This window comes from Penicillium subrubescens (genome assembly GCF_028828155.1).
Source record: "Penicillium subrubescens strain IBT 31985 chromosome Unknown utg000003l_segment0_segment0, whole genome shotgun sequence".
Taxonomy (NCBI): Eukaryota; Fungi; Ascomycota; class Eurotiomycetes; order Eurotiales; family Aspergillaceae; genus Penicillium; species Penicillium subrubescens.
Genome location: NW_026643153.1, coordinates 220859 through 242453, shown reverse-complemented (window position 1 = coordinate 242453; position 21595 = coordinate 220859). Strand labels below are relative to the sequence as shown.

The window sequence follows — 21595 nt, the reverse complement described above, 5'->3', positions numbered from 1 at the left end:
AGTATAGGCTTGTACGCATTTGATGGGTCTAGAGAAGCAAGGGGAACCAACGTGTTGAAGCGTCGCTGCTTACGTGATTGTAGAAGAGGGGTTGAAGCCCTCGTGACTCGGCGAGTGTCGGGAATCCTTGGAGTAGATAAAGAAATCACGGCATACGCTAAGTCGAGTCGACTCTAGCGGTTTTCTACCGCTCCGCATTCCTCGACACCTCATCTATCTGTTCCCCTTTCTGATTCCGTTGCTCTGATTGGTCCATTCACGTACTCGGGTTTTTGTCGCTGATACAGTTTACGTCTGGCATATTCTGATTCTGTACATTGATTCAACTTCATCCACCAAGTGGACTGAAATATACATGTAGATTATATTGGACATTATCAAGTTATACATATCTCCAATGGATATCAACGGAGGCATTTGCTATCCAGCAGATGTAAGGGGGGCCATTACCGTCTCAGAAATCGGTATTCCTTGAAAACATGCTGGGTACATGTCTCGGTTTGCTGGAATATATTAGGTCATCACCCATGAACGCCAGAATATCCGCATTATTGCGGTATTTGCTGTTAGATATACGGATAGATGTGACATTTACATTCCAGACATGTCGTACAATACACTCTGGAATCCGGATCTTCAATGCTGCAATCTCAATCTTCTCTAAACGAACCCCATGGACGAGTCTCATAGTGCAAAAATTACCTCTGTGTATGTGTTATTCCTCAGTCTATAGTTAGTAACGGGTTTCAGGCATCTTCTTCAACATCGTCACCTAACTCTGTATAATATACTTCGACAGACTATAGATTTGCATCGACCTAGTAACAATGTTATGGCCAAATCCAATGATTGGCTATATCACAGTACATATTGCCTGGTAAGGACAAGAAATGGCCACTATCTAGTATGCTAAAAATAGTAGAATGTTAAAATGTGCCTTCTTTGCGTTCTTGAATGTTAATATAAACAGTCTCTGATCCCCTCACGTGTACAGGTACTATCAGGTAAAAAAACCACTCCACACTCTTTTTCTATCATGACGTGGACTCCAGTTATTGAGGATCGCCCAATCTCTATTCTCGGCGCAGGCTTTTTGGGCCGCCGCATTGCCTGTGTGTTCGTTGCGGCCGGATATGTGGTTCACATTTACGATCCTTCTGCCGACGCCCTGGAAGCAGCAGCTAAATACATTGACCTGAACAAGGCGGCCTACGCGAAATTTGTTCAACGCCCCACTAAATACGGTCTGTACTCGCTATTTCTACGTACGGCTGACGCAGTCTGTGACGCCTGGCTGGCTGTCGAAGCAATCCCGGAAGACCTTCAGCTTAAGATCGAAACCCTTGGGACGTTAGACGAGCATGCACCTGAAGATTGTATCTTCGCATCCAACAGCTCGTCCTTTCGATCAAGTCTCATGCTGGATAAAGTGACCAGCACGCGACGGAAACAGATCCTGAACATGCACTTTTATATTCCTCCTACTATGAGAGCAGTGGAACTGATGACGGATGGGGAGACACACACTGAGATTTTCCCTTTCCTAGTCGGTTTTCTAGAATCGTGTGGGATGTTGCCAGTTGTCGTGAAAAAGGAGTCAACGGGGTATGTTTCTCTCTCCTATGGAGCATTCTAAACTAACGCTCGAGATCAGGTTCATCTTTAATCGCCTGTGGGCCGCGATCAAACGAGAGATCCTCCTCATCCTTGCGGAAGGAATCAGTGAGCCCAGAGAAATTGACCTACTCTGGGACCAAGTGCTGCGTTCTGGACCTCCTCCATGCAAGCTTATGGACGAGGTTGGCTTGGACACAGTGGCTTTTGTCGAAGATACGTATATCCGGGAGCGCCGGCTGGACGGGAAGATGACGGTCAAATGGCTGTGGGAGCATTATCTCCGGCATGGCCGGCTGGGCAACAAAGCTCGCGAAGGGGGATTGTATTCACCTACTAAAAAAGTTCCTTGTCCCAGTGACGACTCTCCTGTGGCGTATCTCATAGACGTCGGCATCGGTGCAAACCTCACGGATTTAAAGCATGCCGCGGCTAATGGCAAGCTCCTCTCTCTCACGGCACACGGAGAGATTTCAACCCTTGTTACGGGCCTGAGATTGCCAGACAGCGTCGGCATCTCTAAGTCAACCAGTCGCATCTTTTGGACGTGTATGGGCAGTCTATCGGCGACGGCGGACGGGTGCATAATGTCCGCCCGGTTGGACGGTTCAGACGTCCGCATCATCCTCCAGGGCAAGCAGCTGTATACTCCAAAGCAACTTGTGGTTGAGGAGATCTCGCAAAAGCTGTACTTTTGCGACCGTGAGGGCATGTCCGTCCATCGGTGCAACTTTGACGGCCAAGCCCATGAAGTCCTTGTCAGCCGTGGGGCCTGCCCAAATGATCAATTGGATATGAAACGGTGGTGTGTGGGTATTGCTGTCGACATCCAAGCGGGAGTGCTGTACTGGACCCAGAAGGGCCCCTCAAAAGCAGGCCAAGGGCGTATTTTCAGGGCAAACATCGAAATCCCTGCCGCTGAATCTCCGGAGTCACGGACAGATATTGAGACACTGCTGGAAGACTTGCCCGAGCCGATTGATCTGGAGATCGACTCGAGAAAGAAAATTCTATACTGGACAGACCGCGGGGAGCATCCCAAGGGCTGCTCCTTGAATTCAGCAAGTGTGGATGGTGAAACAAGCCAAATACAAAAGAGTATTCTGGCCCGAAATTTCCATGAGCCCGTGGGATTGAAGCTCGACGCAGAACAGGAAAAGATATACCTGACGGATCTGGGAGGAAGCGTGTACCGCGTTAATCTTGACGGAAGTGGACAGGAGATTCTTGTTAGAGATGGGGGTTGCTATACTGGAATCTCGTTGGTGGGTAGCTTGTAGGTCGTCTTTCAGGAGGCAATAGGTAGTTAGTGTAGTGGGAGATCCAGTGACAATATTTGACTTTGGCCGTGTACGCCGTGTTTGCTTTGTGGATTGTTTGGCTAGATTGTTTGGCTAGATTGTTTGGCTAGTTTGTCTTGGCGGATTTCTGCGGAAATCGGGAGCCTTGCAGCTGGTCATAGTATGGGGAGACACGCAACTCATGAAGCTTTTTCCTCGAATATTTTGATTCCCTCTTTTCCCTTATCGTTTTCGGATCTATGCTGTCGAGCATGACGTTCCTTCCATTTTACTGCGGCGAGAGTCGAATCTACTGTCAGTAGCGTTCTTGGGCTCTAGTGATGCCAAAACCAGTTACCACGGACGCCCATAAGGCTGCGGCATTCTTGGTCCGCTGCGGTGGCATGACCTTCCGTATTTCCACACTGAGGGATTTGAGGATTCGGGCGTGTAAGACATCGTTGGTCACGTTCCAGAATTCCCGCTGCAATCTGGAGTAGGAGTTCGAAATTTGTTGTTGTCCCTCAATCAAAATGTTGTAAGAAGAGACATCCTGAACGTCAATTAAAGACGCATCGCTGAGAGTATTCGTCTTCCACGCAATGGAGTTGTGCATAGTGAGGGTTCGTTGGTTTGTGCTCCCAAAGGTCTTTGATGCTACGCCGTAGCTTCTGTAGCTCTCTCTCGATGAGAGTTTCTTCCCGGTCGACTGCGATTGGGGTCAGTATGTGGTCGATTCGAGGGTTGGGATCGTCTGTTCGGTCCTGCGCACTCATTGAAAGGTAAGTTGGTTCAGGGGCATCTCGAGGTGCCAATTGGGACTATGCATCGAGTCTGCGGCCCTGCTCTGCCTGGTTCTACATAAGAGCCGAAACACACTCGCAGTTAATTGTGTCAACATCGCCTTGATGTGTGAATTAGCCGTATTACGCCTCGGAGAAGCGGATGGGTCTCTCTCGTACCCAAGGTCTGTATCGTCACCCTCCGGGGGTGTGTCTGTGTATTGGGCCTTGCCCCCCTGAGACTGTCTTCCTCTCATCATCATGACTGCTATAGAAGCCTTCAACTGAAGTGCAAGACAGGGTGATCCAGATCTATTGAACAGACTGGTAATACCTCAAAAAATTGCAATATAGCACATAGGAATTGTCAATATAGGGCCATAACCTGTAAGAGTCGGGAAGCACACTGCGTTCCTATTGGGCGACTAACTCCTGTTGTGATACCAGGCACTTGCTGCTCAGGAATGAAGCCGCATTATCGGAAATAATCCCTGCTCTATGTATGGGAAGAACCAAGTTGATTTCCAATCAACCTGGACTTTATGTATATATACCCTCATGTATTCCCCCGAGAAGAACAATCAAATTTGTAACCATGGATCTGATCATTCTGCCAACTTCTCCTAAGCCCTAAACTCAATTCAGTGTCCGGTCTTCCAACCAACAATATTCCACCGTGCTTTGCTCATTGTCGTCGATAATTCAGTTTAGAGTTGTCGCAACATTACTTTGCCCATGTTATGTGCCTAGCATCCTCGCCAAGGGAACGCTTAAAATAGGCGCAACATTGTTCCGCCGCCAGATGTGTTCAATCGACCAGAAATTTATACTCTGTAGGGCTCGAGGTTTCTTAGCAGTTCCATTTAACCAAAGAGGCAATCGGTCTGAACCATTAGCATTAGTTGGTACATCGATAGAAATCGTAACATTATCCAATTTCTGATCAGCATGATCACCCGTCGATAGACCACCGTTTAGCATACGATGCCAGAAAGACCCTGTTTCGTTCAGATTATAGATATAATCAGGTGATATCGGTCGCATATTGCCTTGATCGGACTTATCTTGTCATATGTTGAGGTTAGGACGGATGCAGCTTTGCTGTCAAAGAAGTAATATCGTATCGAATCGCGTTGTTTAACCGCGATAACCAACCATCGGAGAAAATGTGGAGGATGATGCCGGGCGGCTGTTGTCAGATACCAAAATTAAGAAATATATGCTGGAGATAACTCTTGCATGACGGGACTCGTCTTCGGGTCCTTCCAGGGTTGGCCACGGTGCAGGGCACTGAATATCCGGAGACGGCAATGCATTGTACGACACATGTGGAATGTAAATATGATATTTATCCCCATGTCTAATGGTAAATATCGCAAATTAGCGGATACTCCGTCCTTTGCGTACTGGGCATCCAATTCTCCTCAATCCATCTTAGCAGGAATCCTCAATGCAACAGGAGGTAGAGCGCTGCTGCTAGTGATCAAGCTGTCTTCAGGCAATAGCAATGCTACATTTTTGTGTAATGGTCATCATCCCCCTTACATCCACTTGGGATTATAAGCCTTGGTTAATATCAAGTTTAATATTTGCACACCTTTGCAAATTTTGATGTCATCTGGAATTTTAAACTTGCCATTTGAATTGGAACACTGTGCAATATTCTAGAGTACTAATTGGACCAACGTACACTTTAAAAATAGACTTTGGTCAACCATCAGACTGTCGATGTGTCTTCGTATCCGTTGACTATAATGGCTGACGCCAAGATCCTCATGATTCATGGTACTTAATACTACCCTTGAGTAGACAAATGCGATGAATACTAAAATCTGCTGCCAGGAAATGGCCAATCTGGCCTCTTCTTCAAGTCTAAAACACGCTTCCTACACGGACCACTCGAGGAAGTCTTCTCGTCGTCCTTCACGAGGCTCACCTTCGTGTATCCTGATGGTCCTACCTCAGGACAAGACTTTCTTGAGAATACCGGCATGAATGATCCCTCCGAAGCACAGCAAAATGACTGCGAGGAGGAACAAGGACAAGATTGGCGACTCTGGGCCTATGGAGATCCCGATGGACGCTCTGTAGGCTTCGAACGCTCCCTGCGGCATATCGTCGATGTCCTCCACCGCGAGGGCCCTTTTATAGGCGTCATCGGATTCTCGGTTGGCGCTGCATTGGCCTCCATGATTGCCGCACTCTTGGAAGATAAACGTGTTGACGGCTTAGATTTGATGGTAATACCCTCTACTTAATTGCATTACTTTATGTTAATGTGCATTAGATTAATCATCCTCCTCTTTCCTTCGTCATTTGCTACGGCGGGTTCCGAATGAGAGGCAAATTCAAAGGTCTATACGAACCCAAGATTATAACCCCTTCACTGCATTTTACGGGTTTTTTCGACTCACACATCCCATCTGAGCTAACATGGAAGCTCGCCATGAGCTTCCTGCAGAGCGAGGTACAGTGTTTCACGGGCGCTCATTTTGTCCCAAGAGGGAAGAAGGAGGTCAAGGGGGTGATTCGGTTTCTAAAGGGTGTCCTCATGGAGGAACTGGGAGGATGTGAATTAAAATATCACAAAAGGATAGGATTATGAGTATGACATTGCCTTCTTATAATTGGGAGGTCCCCTAGTTTCAGTTCGTCCCCTATTCACAAAATTGGCTTTCTAGCCCATCGATTTCCAATGCTGTCTGTGTCAATGTCGACCAACGAGGATGCAGTCCCGGCAGTTTTATAAGGGTGTTTATCGTGTACCTCTGCAAAGAGGACATACTACCAGCCAGTATTGGCCTTTGTTTGGTTTCGTGAGGGAGTTGTCGCCCAACAAAACAATGATTCTAAGGTTTCAAGCAGAGGAAGTGAAAGTGGAGGCGGCAGTAAGCGTAAATATGGAACAAGGCATGGAATATCACGTACTACTTATGGAAACTTGCGAAGGATAGGTAGACCTCGTCTCCCTGGGTTGTGTCTGTATTTTTCTCATTCTCTACATAGGAGGGCCATTGGTCCTATTCTCAAGAATTCCTTACGCACGACGTATTATATTTGCATATAGGGCCCGATAGTTGAATCTGGGGTGGGCTAGTGGAGTGGGCTATGTATGCCCTGATGGGGCGGCGGATATCCAAGGAGCATCGCCTTATATCGTAAGGGTCCCACATCAACATAGGGGCGGAGAGCGTCTTCAGAATGAATAGTCAATACTACAAACAGCTATGATCAACTATAGACACAAGACGTAGCACGAGGCAGTAAAAGAAACGGTCCTCTCATTGTGAATGCTTCATCTATACCCATGACATACAGGGGGAAGGGCCTAGGGGTTGCTGGGAAATATCACCTGGATCTTAGAAGGCGCAGTCAGGGAAAGGTCCTACGTAAAAATTCGAGATCAGCTCACGCCTCAACGATTCCGAACCACGATCCGGGTCGAACTGTCAGCCTCCCATGCTGGCAACATTGTGAATTCGGGGACGTAAAAAGGTATGGTGTAAGCAGGAGGGATTACCCACTTGCAGGTAGGCTAGGCCAGTGCCGTTCAGGAAAAGAGGTTAGCAAATTGAATAGGAAAATGAACCAGTCCGGTGCCTCAGGACAAATATTATATACTAAAGCGGGAAAGCTCAGGGCAGCCCGGTCGGCACCGGCAAGTCGAGGCACGAGGGTAATTGAGTGACAAGGATGTAGGCAGGAGCAAATAAACAAACACCCAATAGTGAAGCTGCCGTGAGGGAGACGAGTCAGAATCAAGCCGGTAAACGCCCTACAATCTTCTTCGCGGATCCCGATCGAAGCGATCTCTAAAATCCCTGCTGATTTGAGTTACCTGCTTCCTTTCGGTTCGAGCATTTTTTACCACCTCCATGCCACGAGCGAACCGACCGGAAAGCTAGAACCTCGAGGGAAAATGGGACGCATAATCGGATACAATGGTGTCTCGATATACACTGTGTGGGATCCAGAGACTGGCCGCATTTTCAGCACTGGAGATATCCGGCCGGCAGGCGCAGCTATACAAACCCCACTTCAAGTGGGGAGCAAGTGACTAAACAAACGCCTGATTTGACGAGCTCTGAGGAGCTTACGGGCCCAATCACCGATGATGATTGGGTACGACCTGCGAAAGACCTCAAAGTCTTCGCAGCCATGACCAAAACATTTCTGTCGGCAGCTGATGCGCCTAGGCCTCAGCACGACCCGCGGGTGACCCTCACGACCCTGACCCTGACCCTTACTTTTGAGGGTCAAGGTCCAAAGAGTGCGACCCTCCGGGCGGGTCTCCCCTAGGTACGACTGTTGAGTTATAAGTGACGCTTCAATGTTTGTATAGTTGATAGGGATTAATTGTATTGTTCTAAGTACAAAGAGGCTGGTAGCAAGGTAGACCTATATACATGCACGTGCTCCCGTTCCCGTGACTACATCAGTGACCGTGATATTCAACACTCCCACTCGCTGATTTCCTTCGTCATAAAGGATGTCAGCGACACTTCATCACGGTTGCTAAGCCCCATTAAAACCCCCCCCAAAAAACCTGTGGTAAAAAGGAGGGAAAGGGTGCCTGCATGTTGCGTTTTTGGTTTGGTTTGAAAGCTGGTGCGCTATGAGAGTATCATTCAATGCCGAGACCCTTTCGAAACCATTCAAATCTGTTTCGGGCAAGGGGCTTCGTCAAACCATCAGCAATCTGTTCCATTGTTGGGACATATCTCAGTTCTACTGTCCCAGAGTCTTGAACTTCTCCTTGCTACTTTCGTTGGATTTCCATATGTTTGTACGCGAATAGTATTGAGGGTTCGAGGCCAGCGCAATGGCTCCCTGATTGTCGCCGCAAATAATTATTGCGCATTTTCCTTGGCTTATGTTCAGTTCGTGAAGGAGTCTCCTCAACCATATAGCTTCCTTAGCTGCTTATATCTGGCCAATGAATTCTGCTTCGCAGGTTAATAGGGCGACAGTGCTCTGCCGTTTCGACTGCTAGCTAATCGCTCCACTTCCGATGTTGAACAGGTATCCGGCCGTCGACCGTCTCGTTTGGCGACAGCCAGCCCAATCTAAATCTGTGAAACCACGAAGTATCTAAAGCGGGCCTTTGTATGTGAGGCTGAGAAATCTGGTGCCTTTAAGATACCGAAGAATACGTTGGCCGAGCTTTACGTGTTGTGGACCAGGGTTTGCCAAATATCTGCTTACCGCTAAGACAGCAAATACAATATCACCCCTAGTTCTAAGCATAATATACATCAGCGATCCGATCATACGCTGATACTTATTCTTCAGGCTTAAGGGGCAGACGTATTCGGGCCCGTTTTCTAGCAGAGGTGAAGTGTCTACAGGCGTGCTAACGGGTGCATAGTCTGATATACCAAATTACTAGAGGACCTTATGTACGTAAGCCTCTTAGCTAAGAAAGAGGATTCTATTCTGCCGGTCCCTCCGGATAGCCATACCGAGATAGTAGCTGCATAGTCCTAGGTCTGTTATGTGAAAGCGATTTTTGAGGCTTCGTTTGATCTTTTTTATCTCTGCAATGCTTAGCCCGACGATTAAGAGGTCATCAACATATACAGCAATATACATACTACTCCGAACAAAGATGCTGAGATCAGCGTTAATAGGCTCAAAGCTAAGGCCCCGAAGGAAGTTAGTAAGAGTCTGATACCAGATACGAGATACTTATGTTAGGCCGTAGAGTGCTTTACGGAGCTTACAGACCCTAGATATGCTATCCGTAGAGTAGTAGGGCTGTTTGATATAGATCTCGTGGTCGACCTCGCTGTATAAGAACGCTGTTTTGACATCCATCTGCTCGATCTCGAGATTAAGGGCTGCTATAATTACGAATAGAGCCTTGTAGCTTATCGGTTTGACCACCGAGGCGAAAGTTTCGTCATAATCGATACCCTCCTCTTAAGTGAAACCTCTAACCACCTATCTGTACTTATAGCGGACGATCTCTCCGCGAGCTCCTCTTTTCAGTTTAAAGATCCACTTCCCGCTTAGGACTTAGCGATCGTTAGGTAAGTTAACGAGTTCCTAAGTTTTGTTTTGCTTAAGCGATTGTATTTCTTCGGTTATTCCCTTTTCCTATTCGAGCCATCGTGGATTATTCTTAGCCTAACAAAGGGACTTTAGTTTAAAGGGTTCGGTCTCTTCCGTAGCTACAGCTAAGAAAGTTAGAATTATATTCTCGTTAGGGATATTCATTAATACAAGTTCTTCTTTATTATAATCAGATATATCCTAGGAGATTTGTGTTTCTCGGAGTTTGAGTTTAGGGTGACGTTCAAGTATACCTTGTAGCACAATATATTCTACACTACCCTCTCGAAGCTCAGAATAATTCAGCCAATCTTGTGGAATTCACCCCTGTTAAGTATCGCCTTGTTGCTAGTCACCGCCGAGTAGTAAGTTAATCTTCGGGACAGAATCCTCCAAAGAAGATAATAAGGACCCGAAGATATCGTCACTCGGTGTTAGTAAAAAGGTCCTTTCTCCTTGTCTAGTAGCAGTAGGCTGCGAGTTATTATTACTCGGCTGAGGTATATACTCTTGTACTTTGTCGTCCGATGATCTAGGCTGTATTTGCCCTTACGGCGCTAGGGAGGCTTGGCGTCCTAAGGCTAGCACGGATACATATCGCACATTTGCCGACGGTTAGTTTACTAGTCCTACTGTCTCACTCCCCCTTAAGGCAGCAGCCGTTGCCCTAGGTAAGCGCTGCTAATCGGCTCCTATATCTTCTATAGTCTGTGTGGAGGGTATGTTGAGGACTTTATAAAATTCTGCGTTTGGTGTACTAATGATCCTGCTGTCTTCTAGTAGGATGCGGTAGTTCGTATTTCCTTCGTATCCTAGTAGCAGACATCGCCTTGTTCTTAGTCCTGCCAACTTCTTTCTTTGTCTAGGTGGAATAAGGTACTCGCCCTTGGATCTAATAACTCTTAGCCGCGATAGGTCAGGCTTATCACCATACCAAGCTTAGTACGGAGTTATGTTACGTTTGGATGATGGTGATCGATTCGAGAGGAAGGCCGCCGTCCGCGCAATCTCCGGCTAGAACTTCGGCGGTAGTTTTGCATACGCGAGCGTTAGTCCGACTCGATCGTAGATTGTCCTATAGGCTCTTTCTGCTACTCCATTCTCTTAGTGCTAATCGACACCTATAACTTCGGCATGGATTGCCCTTAAGAAGAGGATAAACTCTATTTCTTCTCCCACCTGCTCAGGGATTCGGTCAAGACGAATTTGTCTGCATTTGCGCTCGGGGCGCTTATTATGATCGAGAAAATACCGTAAAGACTCAACAACGAATTCTTGGCGCTGTGGTATAGGGATAATCTCAACCTATCTAGTAAAGTCGTCGACAATGGTTATCCAGTAGCGGCTACTATCAAGGCCCTCCTCAAATGGCCCTGCAACATCGATATAGAGGAGTTCTATGGCATATTTGGATCTTGTGCTCACTTCTGAACGACGATAGGGGGCTTCGGTCATTCGTCCCTGGAGGCATAGGTTGCATAGTTAGCGTGGTGCAACGTCCTGAATACTATAGGCTTGTCTTTTGAGTCGTTGAATGTTTGCATCGCTTATATAGGCAAGCCTGTTGTGCTAAAGCGCCGATTGCGGTCTGAAGTGGTAAACCGGGAAAGCGGGTTTCGACCACAGGTCGAGTGCGTAAACTCTATAATATTGGCTTGCAGTGAACAGGTTCCCCCTATCTGACTTATTCCGAATCTTTGCGCCATTGCTTGATAAGTCAATATTTGCCCCTCGATTGAGAAGTTGCAACACAGATATAAGGTTTGCATAGGCGGTCGGGACGAACAAGACGTTATCTAGAACCAGCCACTTCTTTTTGCCTCGTACATTACACAGGATGTTTGCTACTCCTATGCCGGAAGGGGCCGTAGAGGTGTCGACGCTTAGTAGTGGGCTATCGTATTTATCTATCTTGACGAATCTCGAAGCGTTGTTGCAGACGTACTGGGCACATCCACTATCCACGATCCAGGCGTCACGGATTGAGAGAGCTTTCGTGACCATCAGACTAGGAATATAATTTAAGGTCGTAAAGTTCCCTTCGTCTTCCGTTCCGAACGCTTCATTGATGTCTTGTCTCGAGACTTGTGTCGCCATAAAGGTAGGTCTTTTAGGGTTCCTCGGCCCCTCAGAGTCGTCGTCTTCATTGTCTGTACTAGCACGCTCCTTAGGTGGCTTACTAGAGTTGGCGTTTACACCGCTGGACCTTGTCCTGCGAGCCTTTTTCTGTTTTTCTGGGTTCCTCAGATCGGGATTCTTCTCGAAGCATTCAGGCTCTATATAATAGGGCCTTCGACAGAAAACACAGAACGGGACATTATTTATCTCTATTCGGCATGTTTGTCCGTCTGAGGACGGTATGATCTTTTTGTTATCCCCAAAGCTTCGGCTCAGCGTGAAGGCAGGAAGCGCATTTGTGTCTACAGGGTTGTTACCCAGCTGTCCTTTTCGATGCTCCTCCTCGATAGCCTTGTTCTCAATATAGTCGAATGTGGGAGCGGCTTTGGTGATATTTCCTTCTTCATCTCTATCATTAACAATATCCATTTGTCTGAAAACATAGTCGCGGAAGCTCTCATATTCCGGACCTAGAGTATGCAAGAAAAAGAAGGTTCGTTCGATTTCAGACGTGACACAGGCGGGGTCAAGCAGGAGTTTTTCCGCATAGATCTTTCTGATCTCGGCGCCGAGGGCTTGTGCACTCCCACACTTTGCTCGGGTAAGAGACATATACCTTCGCTGAAGATTGACATATATCCCTAAGCCCTCTGGTTTAAAGTTTTCTTTAACCGCCTTGATCAGGGGTTGGACTCGAGTGATTTCGAAGGCGTTTATCCGCTAAGCCGCATTGTGGGTCAGCTTTGCCGTAATCATTAACGAATAGAATGTCTAGCGGTGGGACCAATACTGTGCCTCCTCCTCTTCCATAGGTAGGATCGGTCCATCTTTAGCCACTGGAGATATACGAAGAAACTCCTTAACCTTTTGGTTCCACTAAGCCCAGTCGTTAGTATTATCAAGAATTGGTATAGCATTGTAGAACAAGCTCAGGCCTATTTGTTCGAATTTATTCGAATCCACCCTGATAAGGGGACTCTTCGGTGCTAAAGAATTCAGCGCTTAAAGTGTCACTCGAGTAGATCGAAAGGACAGAAGGCGTGCATCTGAACAATTCGGGAGATCTTGGCTCGAGACCAAAGAGTTCCAGGCTCGAAGCCTTGCTTGGTTGACTGGAATAAACGGATTGGGAACGCTCTAACGACCTTGGGCTAGGTGTATACGACGGAGGAACGTATTCGCTATCTAGTAGCTCGTAGGGCTTCAGATATTGGCTGTACGATTCGAAGAAGTGAGGAAAACGGATGCGATCGACCACATATCGTGATTGTTGATCTGTGAAGGTTGAGGGTCTGTTTGGTCGGAGATTGTACCGGGCTTAGTTGTTGCCGGTCGAGGTCAAAACTGCATCGGTGTTTGTTGAGCTAGGATAACTTGGCCCTTGTTCCGGACTGGAGAGTGCGGCTTGAGCTTAACGTAGAGAGTTGTGCTCTGTAGTGTGGTGGCAATCGGCAATCACAGAGGCAACAGCGAGCGCCCGACGTGTTCGCTCTTCTGGAGGTAAATTTCTATAGGCTCCTCCGACCGAGTGTCGGGAGAGTGATGGGAAATTCGTCTTCTGGATTTGCGTAAAGCGCCAATGGCGGATGTTTCGAAGATAGCACACCAGACTGAGCTCTTCGTCAATCCAGTTGTGTCCCTTCTGTGATCCGTGTTTTCGTCTCATGAGATAGAACAAAAACTGCGTCCCGTGTCAAGGATATCGGGGGTTTGAGAAGGAAAAACTAGGGTAACGGTGTGCTACAGAAATCAGGTTATTGCCTGTGTATCTGGCGATGTGATGTGTCTGCGGCGGTGGGCCGGACGTTGTTTGTTGTGCAACATGACCGTAGGATATCATTGGTCTGACAATCATCTGGAGCGGTGTGATGGCTGTCGCGTATTTGTAACAGAGAGGTGAACCCCAGGATTGATTTGACGAATGCCCGTAGCGGTGTGGTGGTTGTTTCTGAGATTATTGCGATGATCCGCACAATTTATTTTCCTCTTGGACGTGAGAACCGTGTTTTCTCTGAAGTTCGAAGCAAGCTGTTCCAGTTCGGTCAATAGATGAAGCTATCACTTGTAGGGGAAACTTAGTAGGAGGTATTTTCCAGTTTGATGTGCGCAGTCTCGGGCTCATAACCTGTTGAGTTATAAGTGACGCTTCAATGTTTGTATAGTTGATAGGAATTGATTGTGTGTTCTGAGTACAAACAAGCTGGTAGCCAGGTAGACATATATACATGCACGTGCTCACGTTCCCGTGACTACATCAGTGACCGTGATATTCAACACCGCCCGTGGGTTCTTGGCGGGTACCCGTGGGTTACCCAAAATACCCAAAAACGTGGATAAATCGTGTATAAAACCAATTAGTCACCAGTCGTAATTTTGGTATTTTATTATTGTCACGCTTTTAGGTGTGTGTTACGTTTAAATACTGCTCCTTCGTTCTCCAAAAATATATATCTTAGGCATTGCTCTTGTTGCTTCCTAAAGTCTTTCTTCACCTTAAGGGATCAAGAACCTTATCGATTAACTTACGAGGATTGAATGAATTCTAAGCTCATTGCGTTGTATCTAGTCAATAATTGCAACCTCTCTACACTGAAAATTATGCATTGTGATGTTCTCAGCTTCCTAAAGTCGCACAGGTTTTGGGTTGGGTTGGGTTTTGGGTACCCGCGGGTTTACGCGACTCAAGAATAGATAGATCCAAACGCACGACGCGGCTCAAACAAAACCCACATTCGAGCACACAAGATGAAAAAATCTATCTTCAACTCTGATAGCGTAAACCATGAATATGGCCTCTTCTTCTTCCTCGTCATCGCGATCAATCCATCAGGCTTTCAGCCCCCTGCTCTCCATTGAGCCGTCGTCTGACGTTTTCTTAGACTCAGACATTCAATCTTCTGTATGAGAATAAACCCCTCCTTCGTGTGCCTGACTGGTACGAGAGTCTCCACAGGTATACTAAGATAGCCTTTAGCCTTTCACTGAATCCCGTCAGAGCTACGACATATCCTCTCGCAGACCTCCGGCGACGCTAAGACGCGTGGGACCTCAACGCAGAAAGAACTGGATTTTATACGAGTTGAATCTGGAGAGAGAATTCTTAGGATGGTGGGAAAAAAGTGAATACGGCCTCAAGTTAAACAGGGACGGTCAGTCCCAAATCAAATGGTCTACCGAGTCGCGTCACGCCGACGTTTGGAAACACTTTGACCAAGTAGCCGACGTCGATTCTGGGCGCCCACGAGTCCTCTGCAAAGCCTGTCTTACTCTGCTTGATCATCCACAGTACAAAGGAAATGGGACAAGTGCCATGAGTAGACACCAAAAGTCTAATTCTTGTCGCAAGGGAAAGAAGAGAGGGTCTCATCAAACTCTGATATCCGATTCGTTGCAAAACCATTCCATGAGAGAGTCACCCAATGTGCACAAGGTAACAACATTTCAACTTGAGGAGCAGCTGTTAAAGACCATCACTTGTCTTCGGTTGCCATTTCAAACAGTAGAGAACCCTGTGTTCCAGAGACTGCTCAACCTCGTATACTCAGGACCTGAGGTACTAAAACTTCCGTCAGCGAAAACCCTGCGAAGACGGCTCCGCGACGCAGTTACAGTTCAACAGGAATCGCAGTTGCGAGATCTGCCTAACGACGCTAAGGTATCACTCGCCTTGGATTGTTGGACCAGCCCATTCCAGCAAGCGTTTATGGCAATCACGGTTTATTTCATTGACAAAGATTGGAATTACCGGGAGATGCTTCTTGGCTTTGAACCGTTACACGGTCCTCACACCGGGAGCAACCTTAGTGATATTCTCCATCAGTTATTGACGGAACGCGGACTCTTGGATCGCATCTTTAGCGTCACTACAGATAATGCGACCAACAACGAGACATTGATCCGCGCTTTGCAAGAGAAGTTGATATCCGCTGGTGCAATCGGCTCCAGGGAATCCATAATCCGGGTTCCTTGTATGGCCCATGTGATCCAACTTTGTCTAAAACAGCTTTTAGGGCATATCAAAGCAGCGCCCAAGAATAAAGAGGTAAAGACTTTTTGGTCCGATACTCAAGCCATCGGTTTGAGAGACTCGGTGAATCACGGAGATGTGGCTCATACCCTGACAAAGGTGAGCTTGAAGTTTTCATGGACAATTGAGATCCGGATGGAGTACTCATAGAGACAGATTCGATCCTTTGCGGTATTCGTCAATGCAAGCCCACAACGGCGAGACGCATTTCTATGTCTTCAATCAGGCGGTGCCCGGCTGTTTCCTTTGCATGATGTTCAAACACGCTGGAATTCCACGTTTTTGATGCTTCGCCGCGCGCGTCGACTAAGGAACATCATCGATAAATACTGCTGTGACCATGAATACTCGCAGTTCAAGATCACCGACGTTGAATGGCGGCAGGTTGACTACCTAGTCCACTTGACTAAGCCGTTCTTTCAATTCACTATGGCTCTGATGAAGACTAAAGACGTTACGATTCACAGCGTATTTCTTGTGTATAGGAAACTTCTGGAGCACATTGAACGGTCAAATCGAAAATTGAAGAGAAAGTCAACTCCTTGGAAGAAAGACATGTATAGCGCTCTGCTTAGTGCGAAGCAAAAGCTGAGAGAGTACTATGAGAAGACCTATCGTGACCACGGCTTTCTCTATGGTACAGGAGCTCTTCTTGCTCCCCAATACAAATTATCTGCCTTTGACGATAGGGACTATTCTACTTGCCACGAAGATACATCAAAAAGGTACTGTGAGTACCTAAGGACGTGTTTCACGCAATATCAGCAACAACACCCCGAGCTATTGTTTCGTACAGTGCATCGCTCGTCCGCACTGCATAGCTCTGAACTTGATCGGCTACTTGTGCCAATTGATGATTCTATACTCCACGAAGGAGCAGAGCATGATGAGGTCGATCAGTACCTCCGGGAAGGTACGAGGCAACGGGCATGCTGCACTGGGACAACTAACTGATTTCCGCAGCAAATGTTCCGATTCCACCACGGCTCTACTGGAGAGAACACGAGCGTGAATTCCCTGTACTTTCTCGGCTTGCACGCGACTTGCTCTCGGTCCCGGCCACGGGCGCGGGCGTTGAAAGGCTTTTCAACAGCGCCCGAGATATCTGTCATTATCGTCGAGGATCTCTTCATGAAGCAACTATTCAGGACTTGATGATGTATATGTGCTCAGAACGATTCACACTGGAGGGAGAGCAGTTAACTCGCCTGGAAAAGCCGATGGAGGGCGAGAGTCAAGAGGAACTTGAAGAGGGAGAAGCGTTGAAAGCAAATGAAGAGGACGCTGAGCCGATCAGCGATGATGAAGAGGTCGAAGAAAGTGAGGACTTCGAGCGCAATATTGAGCCAGAGGGGTCACACCAGGTAGAAACTATACTGGTAGAGGGTGATCAGTTCTTAATGCACAGCCAGACATACGATGTGGAGGAAGACGAAGAGCAACAGGAGGAGGAGGGCGAGGAGGCAACTGAAGATGAAACAGATTTGCTTCCACCTCCAATAACGCAACTGGGTGATAGAAGTCAGAAGAGATCCTCTGGTAGAGCCACGATGCCCTCGAGTCGGCTGCGTGGGTACGAACTATACTAATCTTCGTCGTGAGACAATATCATTTCTGTTACTTGAAGTATTTGTTCCCAACCCCTTCATTGAAGATCATACAATGGCTATACCGTTATGTAATTAAAATTTACTGCACAATTTAATGTAAAATGAGGTGTCAACTTGTTTTGCTTTTTTGGGTTATACGGGGTACCCATTTGGGTCTTGGGTTGGGTTTCCTTGTTAACAACCCGCCCATGGGTCTGCTGACTAAGACCCAACCCAGCCCATGGGTTGGGTTCTCGTGGGCGGGTTTGGGCGGTGGGCGGGTTTTGGCGAGGTCTACTCGGAATAACTGCTAGAGGATCATCGGATGCAGCAAGAGGATATCAACGAGCCTGAATTGCTATAAAGCCCCTAAATGGTAATTTATGTGGGCATAATAATGAATAACCCAAATAAGTAACTATTTAAGGTAACTAGTATCTCTGTTCTCCGGTCTCCACTGCTGCTGCTGTTCCGACAGCTTTTGTTGTGATACCTGGCACTTGCTGCTCAGGAATGAAGCCGCAACATCGGAAATAATTCCTGCTCTATGTATAGGAAGAACCAAGTTGATTTCCAATCAACTTGGACTTCATGCTGTATATATAGCCTCATGTATTCCCTCAAGAAGAACAAATTAAGCTTCCTTTTGAACTACAACAGCTTTGAGTCGGAAATACTGGTCAGTGGAGCATTGGTTGCACCAATAGGATATCAAGAAGTCTGAATCGCAATTACCCTCTGCTCGACGAAGATACGTACCTCGGCCGGATCAAGGTGAGCCAACAAGACGGAACAACAAGAAGCCCTTATGACTAAGAAGATGCCCATGGAGCATTTTTGGTCTAGCGGTATTATGCCTTAGATTGTGCGACACACCATCTTAAGGGTTCTGATCGGGACATGTATTGCATCACGTGATGAAGGGTGGTTATACCTTTTACCCAGATTAAATCGGTGCGCAATAGACAAGATGAGAAGCTGGCTGGGATATTGGGCGAGATGGTGGGCTTCTCACCCCTAAGCAAGAACAACCACCACAAGGGACCCCTCTTAGCTGAGCTCAAACACAGCATCATTGGTTCAACACAATTTGCCTGAGACCACGGATCCGTTGGCACTTACATTGCAACCAAATTTTAGTCTAGTATCGGCTACATCAGCGGGCTGCCTGAGTTTGATATTGCACCGTGTAGGTCAATCATATCTCTCTCTACTCCGTAGTTGTAGTCTGATTGAATATTTCGCTGTCGGTGGTTGGTTGACAGTATGATCTACGCTGTACTTGGATCCTGGTGTGACGGTATTGCTCGTATTGACCCGATCGACGGTGGCTTTGGTGGATTCCCCTACTAGGACGGATTGTCAATTTATGCGTCACGCCATTGGGTAGATCATTTCGATTTTATTACGGTTAAACATCTTCCAAACTAAGAATTATGGGAACTACGTGCCAAGCTATTTCCACTTAACCTCGCTGTTAGATCCAACAAACTATCGACCAGGTCTATGATGTTCCCTAGGTTTGGATTTGACAGCAGTTTGTATGATCCTCTAAGCATCATTTCTCCACGGATCAGAAGTTTGACAACGTAATATGCTTAAAATGTCCAACTCCAATAACGATGATTTCTACTAAGACTCAGGTTACTATTCTTTCTTGGATAGCAAGGCCGGTCCGCACCAGAAACATCTTGCCCTTTTCCGGCCTGTCACCAATCCCCTCAAATAACGGCAGAATTGGGATCTTGCTTTTAGACATTGTGAAAGCGGAAGCAATCTAGGCCAAATGCCATCAAGTTATATGATTTCCTTGGACTTCAGGTGCTCTCATGACTAGCTTGATTGAAGGCAGTTTCTGAAGCCGTCAAATGAAACTCGATCAGCTCAATCGGTATGAGACCTAAAATTTAGGAGGAACTCAAAAACTGCCGAATTTTTTGGACCGGCGCAGAATCTTTGGAGGGACAGCTGAGGATCGGCACTATGGAACATCTGTAACCATTCCCGGTACGAACGAGAGAATGTATTCAAGCTTGCAACCATGTGAAGATCTAGTAGATTCAAGAATGGCGATGCGTATTCGCCCTTTGCAGGATTCACGAAATCATGGACAAGGATTTTCGAGATCCCCGGTTTCATAGCTTTCGTTATATGCCTTATTACAGTGGCGCAGTCACTGTAATGCAGATCATGGATTATGTGTTAGCCTGAGTTTCTTATCTGCTGGCTCTAACGGAATGTTTCATACTCGTTTGTGTTGTCCATCAAGACATGGCTGAGAAGGTAGATATCTGCCCCTTTCACTTGCTGAGGAGAGTACATATCTTGTAGCTGCCATTGTATTCTTCCCGCTATGGCTGCAGGGACGGTACCTTGGGCGCTCTGAATCACACTTGTGTGGTCTTGCACAACAAAACGCATGCCAGGGAACTTGGCGGCCAGTCGCAACGAGTGTTGTCCATTTCCGCCCCCAACATCAACAACTAACGAATTGCGGTTCAAAGTGCTGAATGGGAAGATAGTTTCAATTGGTTCATCAAGGGGTGTGTTGTAATGTCCTGCCATCGCATCGGCGAAACGACGTCCCCGTTTCTGATCAACGGTGTGGTAGTAATCGTACAGTGTTTTATCAGCTGGATGAATAGTCAGTAAAGACGTAAGAACTATTCACCATTTCTGATTTGATAAAATACTTTGGAATGCAAGTTGAAACGCCGAAAGGCGCCGATCACTTGGGATCTGTAGGTTGTTCTCCAAAGTGCTCTGCGCTAAGTGAGCCCCACACAGAAGCCCATCGTCGACCCTGTATAGTCAGAAACCAGATGTTATGTAGAGAAGAATATTTTTCAAACCGTACGTACAGATAATGCATCAGGGAAGCAAACTCATGATGGAGAAGACACATCGAGCGGTTGTTGTGGCGGTATAGTTCTGGCTCGACTTCTTCGAAGATCGATCGTTTCACACATTGCCGCATTATCCTTTCTGCAAAGGCCAGTCAGTGTTATGTTGATATCTACCCTTAAATTATCCTTACTGATCAGATCAATTGAACCACCTGTAATATCTGCCAATTGAGCGAGCGAGGTTTGGCTGTCTCCCGCTTGAATGTGGCGGTGGATATTCATCTCCAAGACTATAGAGAGAGCCACAGAATCCATGTAACCCCATGCAACCTGCGCTAGCCACTCATGAGGCTCAGTCAGAAGAGCTTCCAGCTCTCGACACGCATCAGAAACAGCTTGTGTCATTTTTTCCAGTTCGCCGCTCGTTAGATCAGGCTTTGAACCCAACTGAAGCTCGGAAACTTGGGTAGCATTCTGTGCGATGAATAATGATAGAGCTTTAATTCTGTCACTAGTTCCGTTCTTGTGCGACATATTGCTGATGACCAAAACTCTTGATAATACGCCAGGATAACTGTACAAGCGCGGCTTTAAGTAGTTATCCCTCTACTATGTGCCCTTTGAGCCAGAGTTCTAGGTTACTCCAAGAGGTATGAGCTTCTTGCGTTTTGATGAAATGTCTTCTGCATGTCAACTGCACCTATATATGCGGCCGAGTCCATATATTTGCCGCTAAAATAATTAACGTATATTGACCCATTTGTATCTCATTTACCGGAATAATAGCACGTATTCATTGCGGAAAATGAACATCTTGTGAACGATTTCATTGACGAGGCGCTATTGAATTGTAAACACATGGGCATCTGTAATCAGAAAATGGATGGCCCTCGCTTCGAAACTTTGCCATTAAGATAAGCAGTGTTATCTGGCACCGTGCATTGAAATTACAATCCTAGCATCATAAATATATTTTGAACGGATTTTCATGCATATTTTGACTAGTTCCCTTAGCGCGACAAGAAATAATAAGCAAAAAAGGCAATAGATCGCTTTGTAAACTTCGAGGCGCAGCCGTGTAACATGTAGATCTTTCTCAGTGTAAAATTTTCATGACCCAAAAGCCCAATCCTTCGGCCGATCAGGCTTGTCAACGCCCAATATATTCGTCGACATGTATGCACGCCGCTTGGACCATGAAGATTTTGGGGCGGTGGGTGGTGTGAATATGCGTGTCTCAGTGGGTGGTCATGTGTCACTATGACTTTGTCATTTTGAGCACGCC

General features: G+C 46.7%; 5 protein-coding genes across 5 annotated transcripts; 3 read left to right on the top strand and 2 right to left on the bottom strand.

Annotated features, from left to right (window-relative positions):
* Positions 1–970: 970 nt before the first annotated feature.
* N7473_004265 (3-hydroxyacyl-CoA dehydrogenase) lies at positions 971–2894 on the top strand (the record flags this gene model as incomplete). The annotated part of the gene is made up of 2 exons (XM_057150205.1): positions 971–1605; positions 1655–2894. Coding segments are annotated over 2 exons (1875 nt in total), but the record flags the coding sequence as incomplete, so codon positions are not given.
* A 316-nt stretch (positions 2895–3210) lies between these two features.
* Positions 3211–3510, bottom strand: N7473_004264 (uncharacterized protein; the record flags this gene model as incomplete). The annotated part of the gene is made up of 1 exon (XM_057150204.1): positions 3211–3510. The coding sequence occupies one exon, from the start codon at positions 3508–3510 to the stop codon at positions 3211–3213; it is 300 nt and encodes a 99-aa protein (XP_057010314.1).
* Positions 3511–5430: 1920 nt separating this feature from the next.
* On the top strand, positions 5431–5934 carry N7473_004263 (serine hydrolase FSH; the record flags this gene model as incomplete). The annotated part of the gene is made up of 2 exons (XM_057150203.1): positions 5431–5461; positions 5519–5934. 2 exons carry the CDS (start codon positions 5431–5433, stop codon positions 5932–5934), a joined length of 447 nt encoding a protein of 148 aa, XP_057010313.1.
* A 9317-nt stretch (positions 5935–15251) lies between these two features.
* Positions 15252–17464, top strand: N7473_004262 (uncharacterized protein; the record flags this gene model as incomplete). The annotated part of the gene is made up of 4 exons (XM_057150202.1): positions 15252–15974; positions 16032–16605; positions 16672–16788; positions 16839–17464. 4 exons carry the CDS (start codon positions 15252–15254, stop codon positions 17462–17464), a joined length of 2040 nt encoding a protein of 679 aa, XP_057010312.1.
* A 1884-nt stretch (positions 17465–19348) lies between these two features.
* Positions 19349–20844, bottom strand: N7473_004261 (uncharacterized protein; the record flags this gene model as incomplete). The annotated part of the gene is made up of 5 exons (XM_057150201.1): positions 19349–19640; positions 19713–20097; positions 20158–20267; positions 20326–20449; positions 20502–20844. 5 exons carry the CDS (start codon positions 20842–20844, stop codon positions 19349–19351), a joined length of 1254 nt encoding a protein of 417 aa, XP_057010311.1.
* Between the last annotated feature and the right edge of the window lie 751 nt (positions 20845–21595).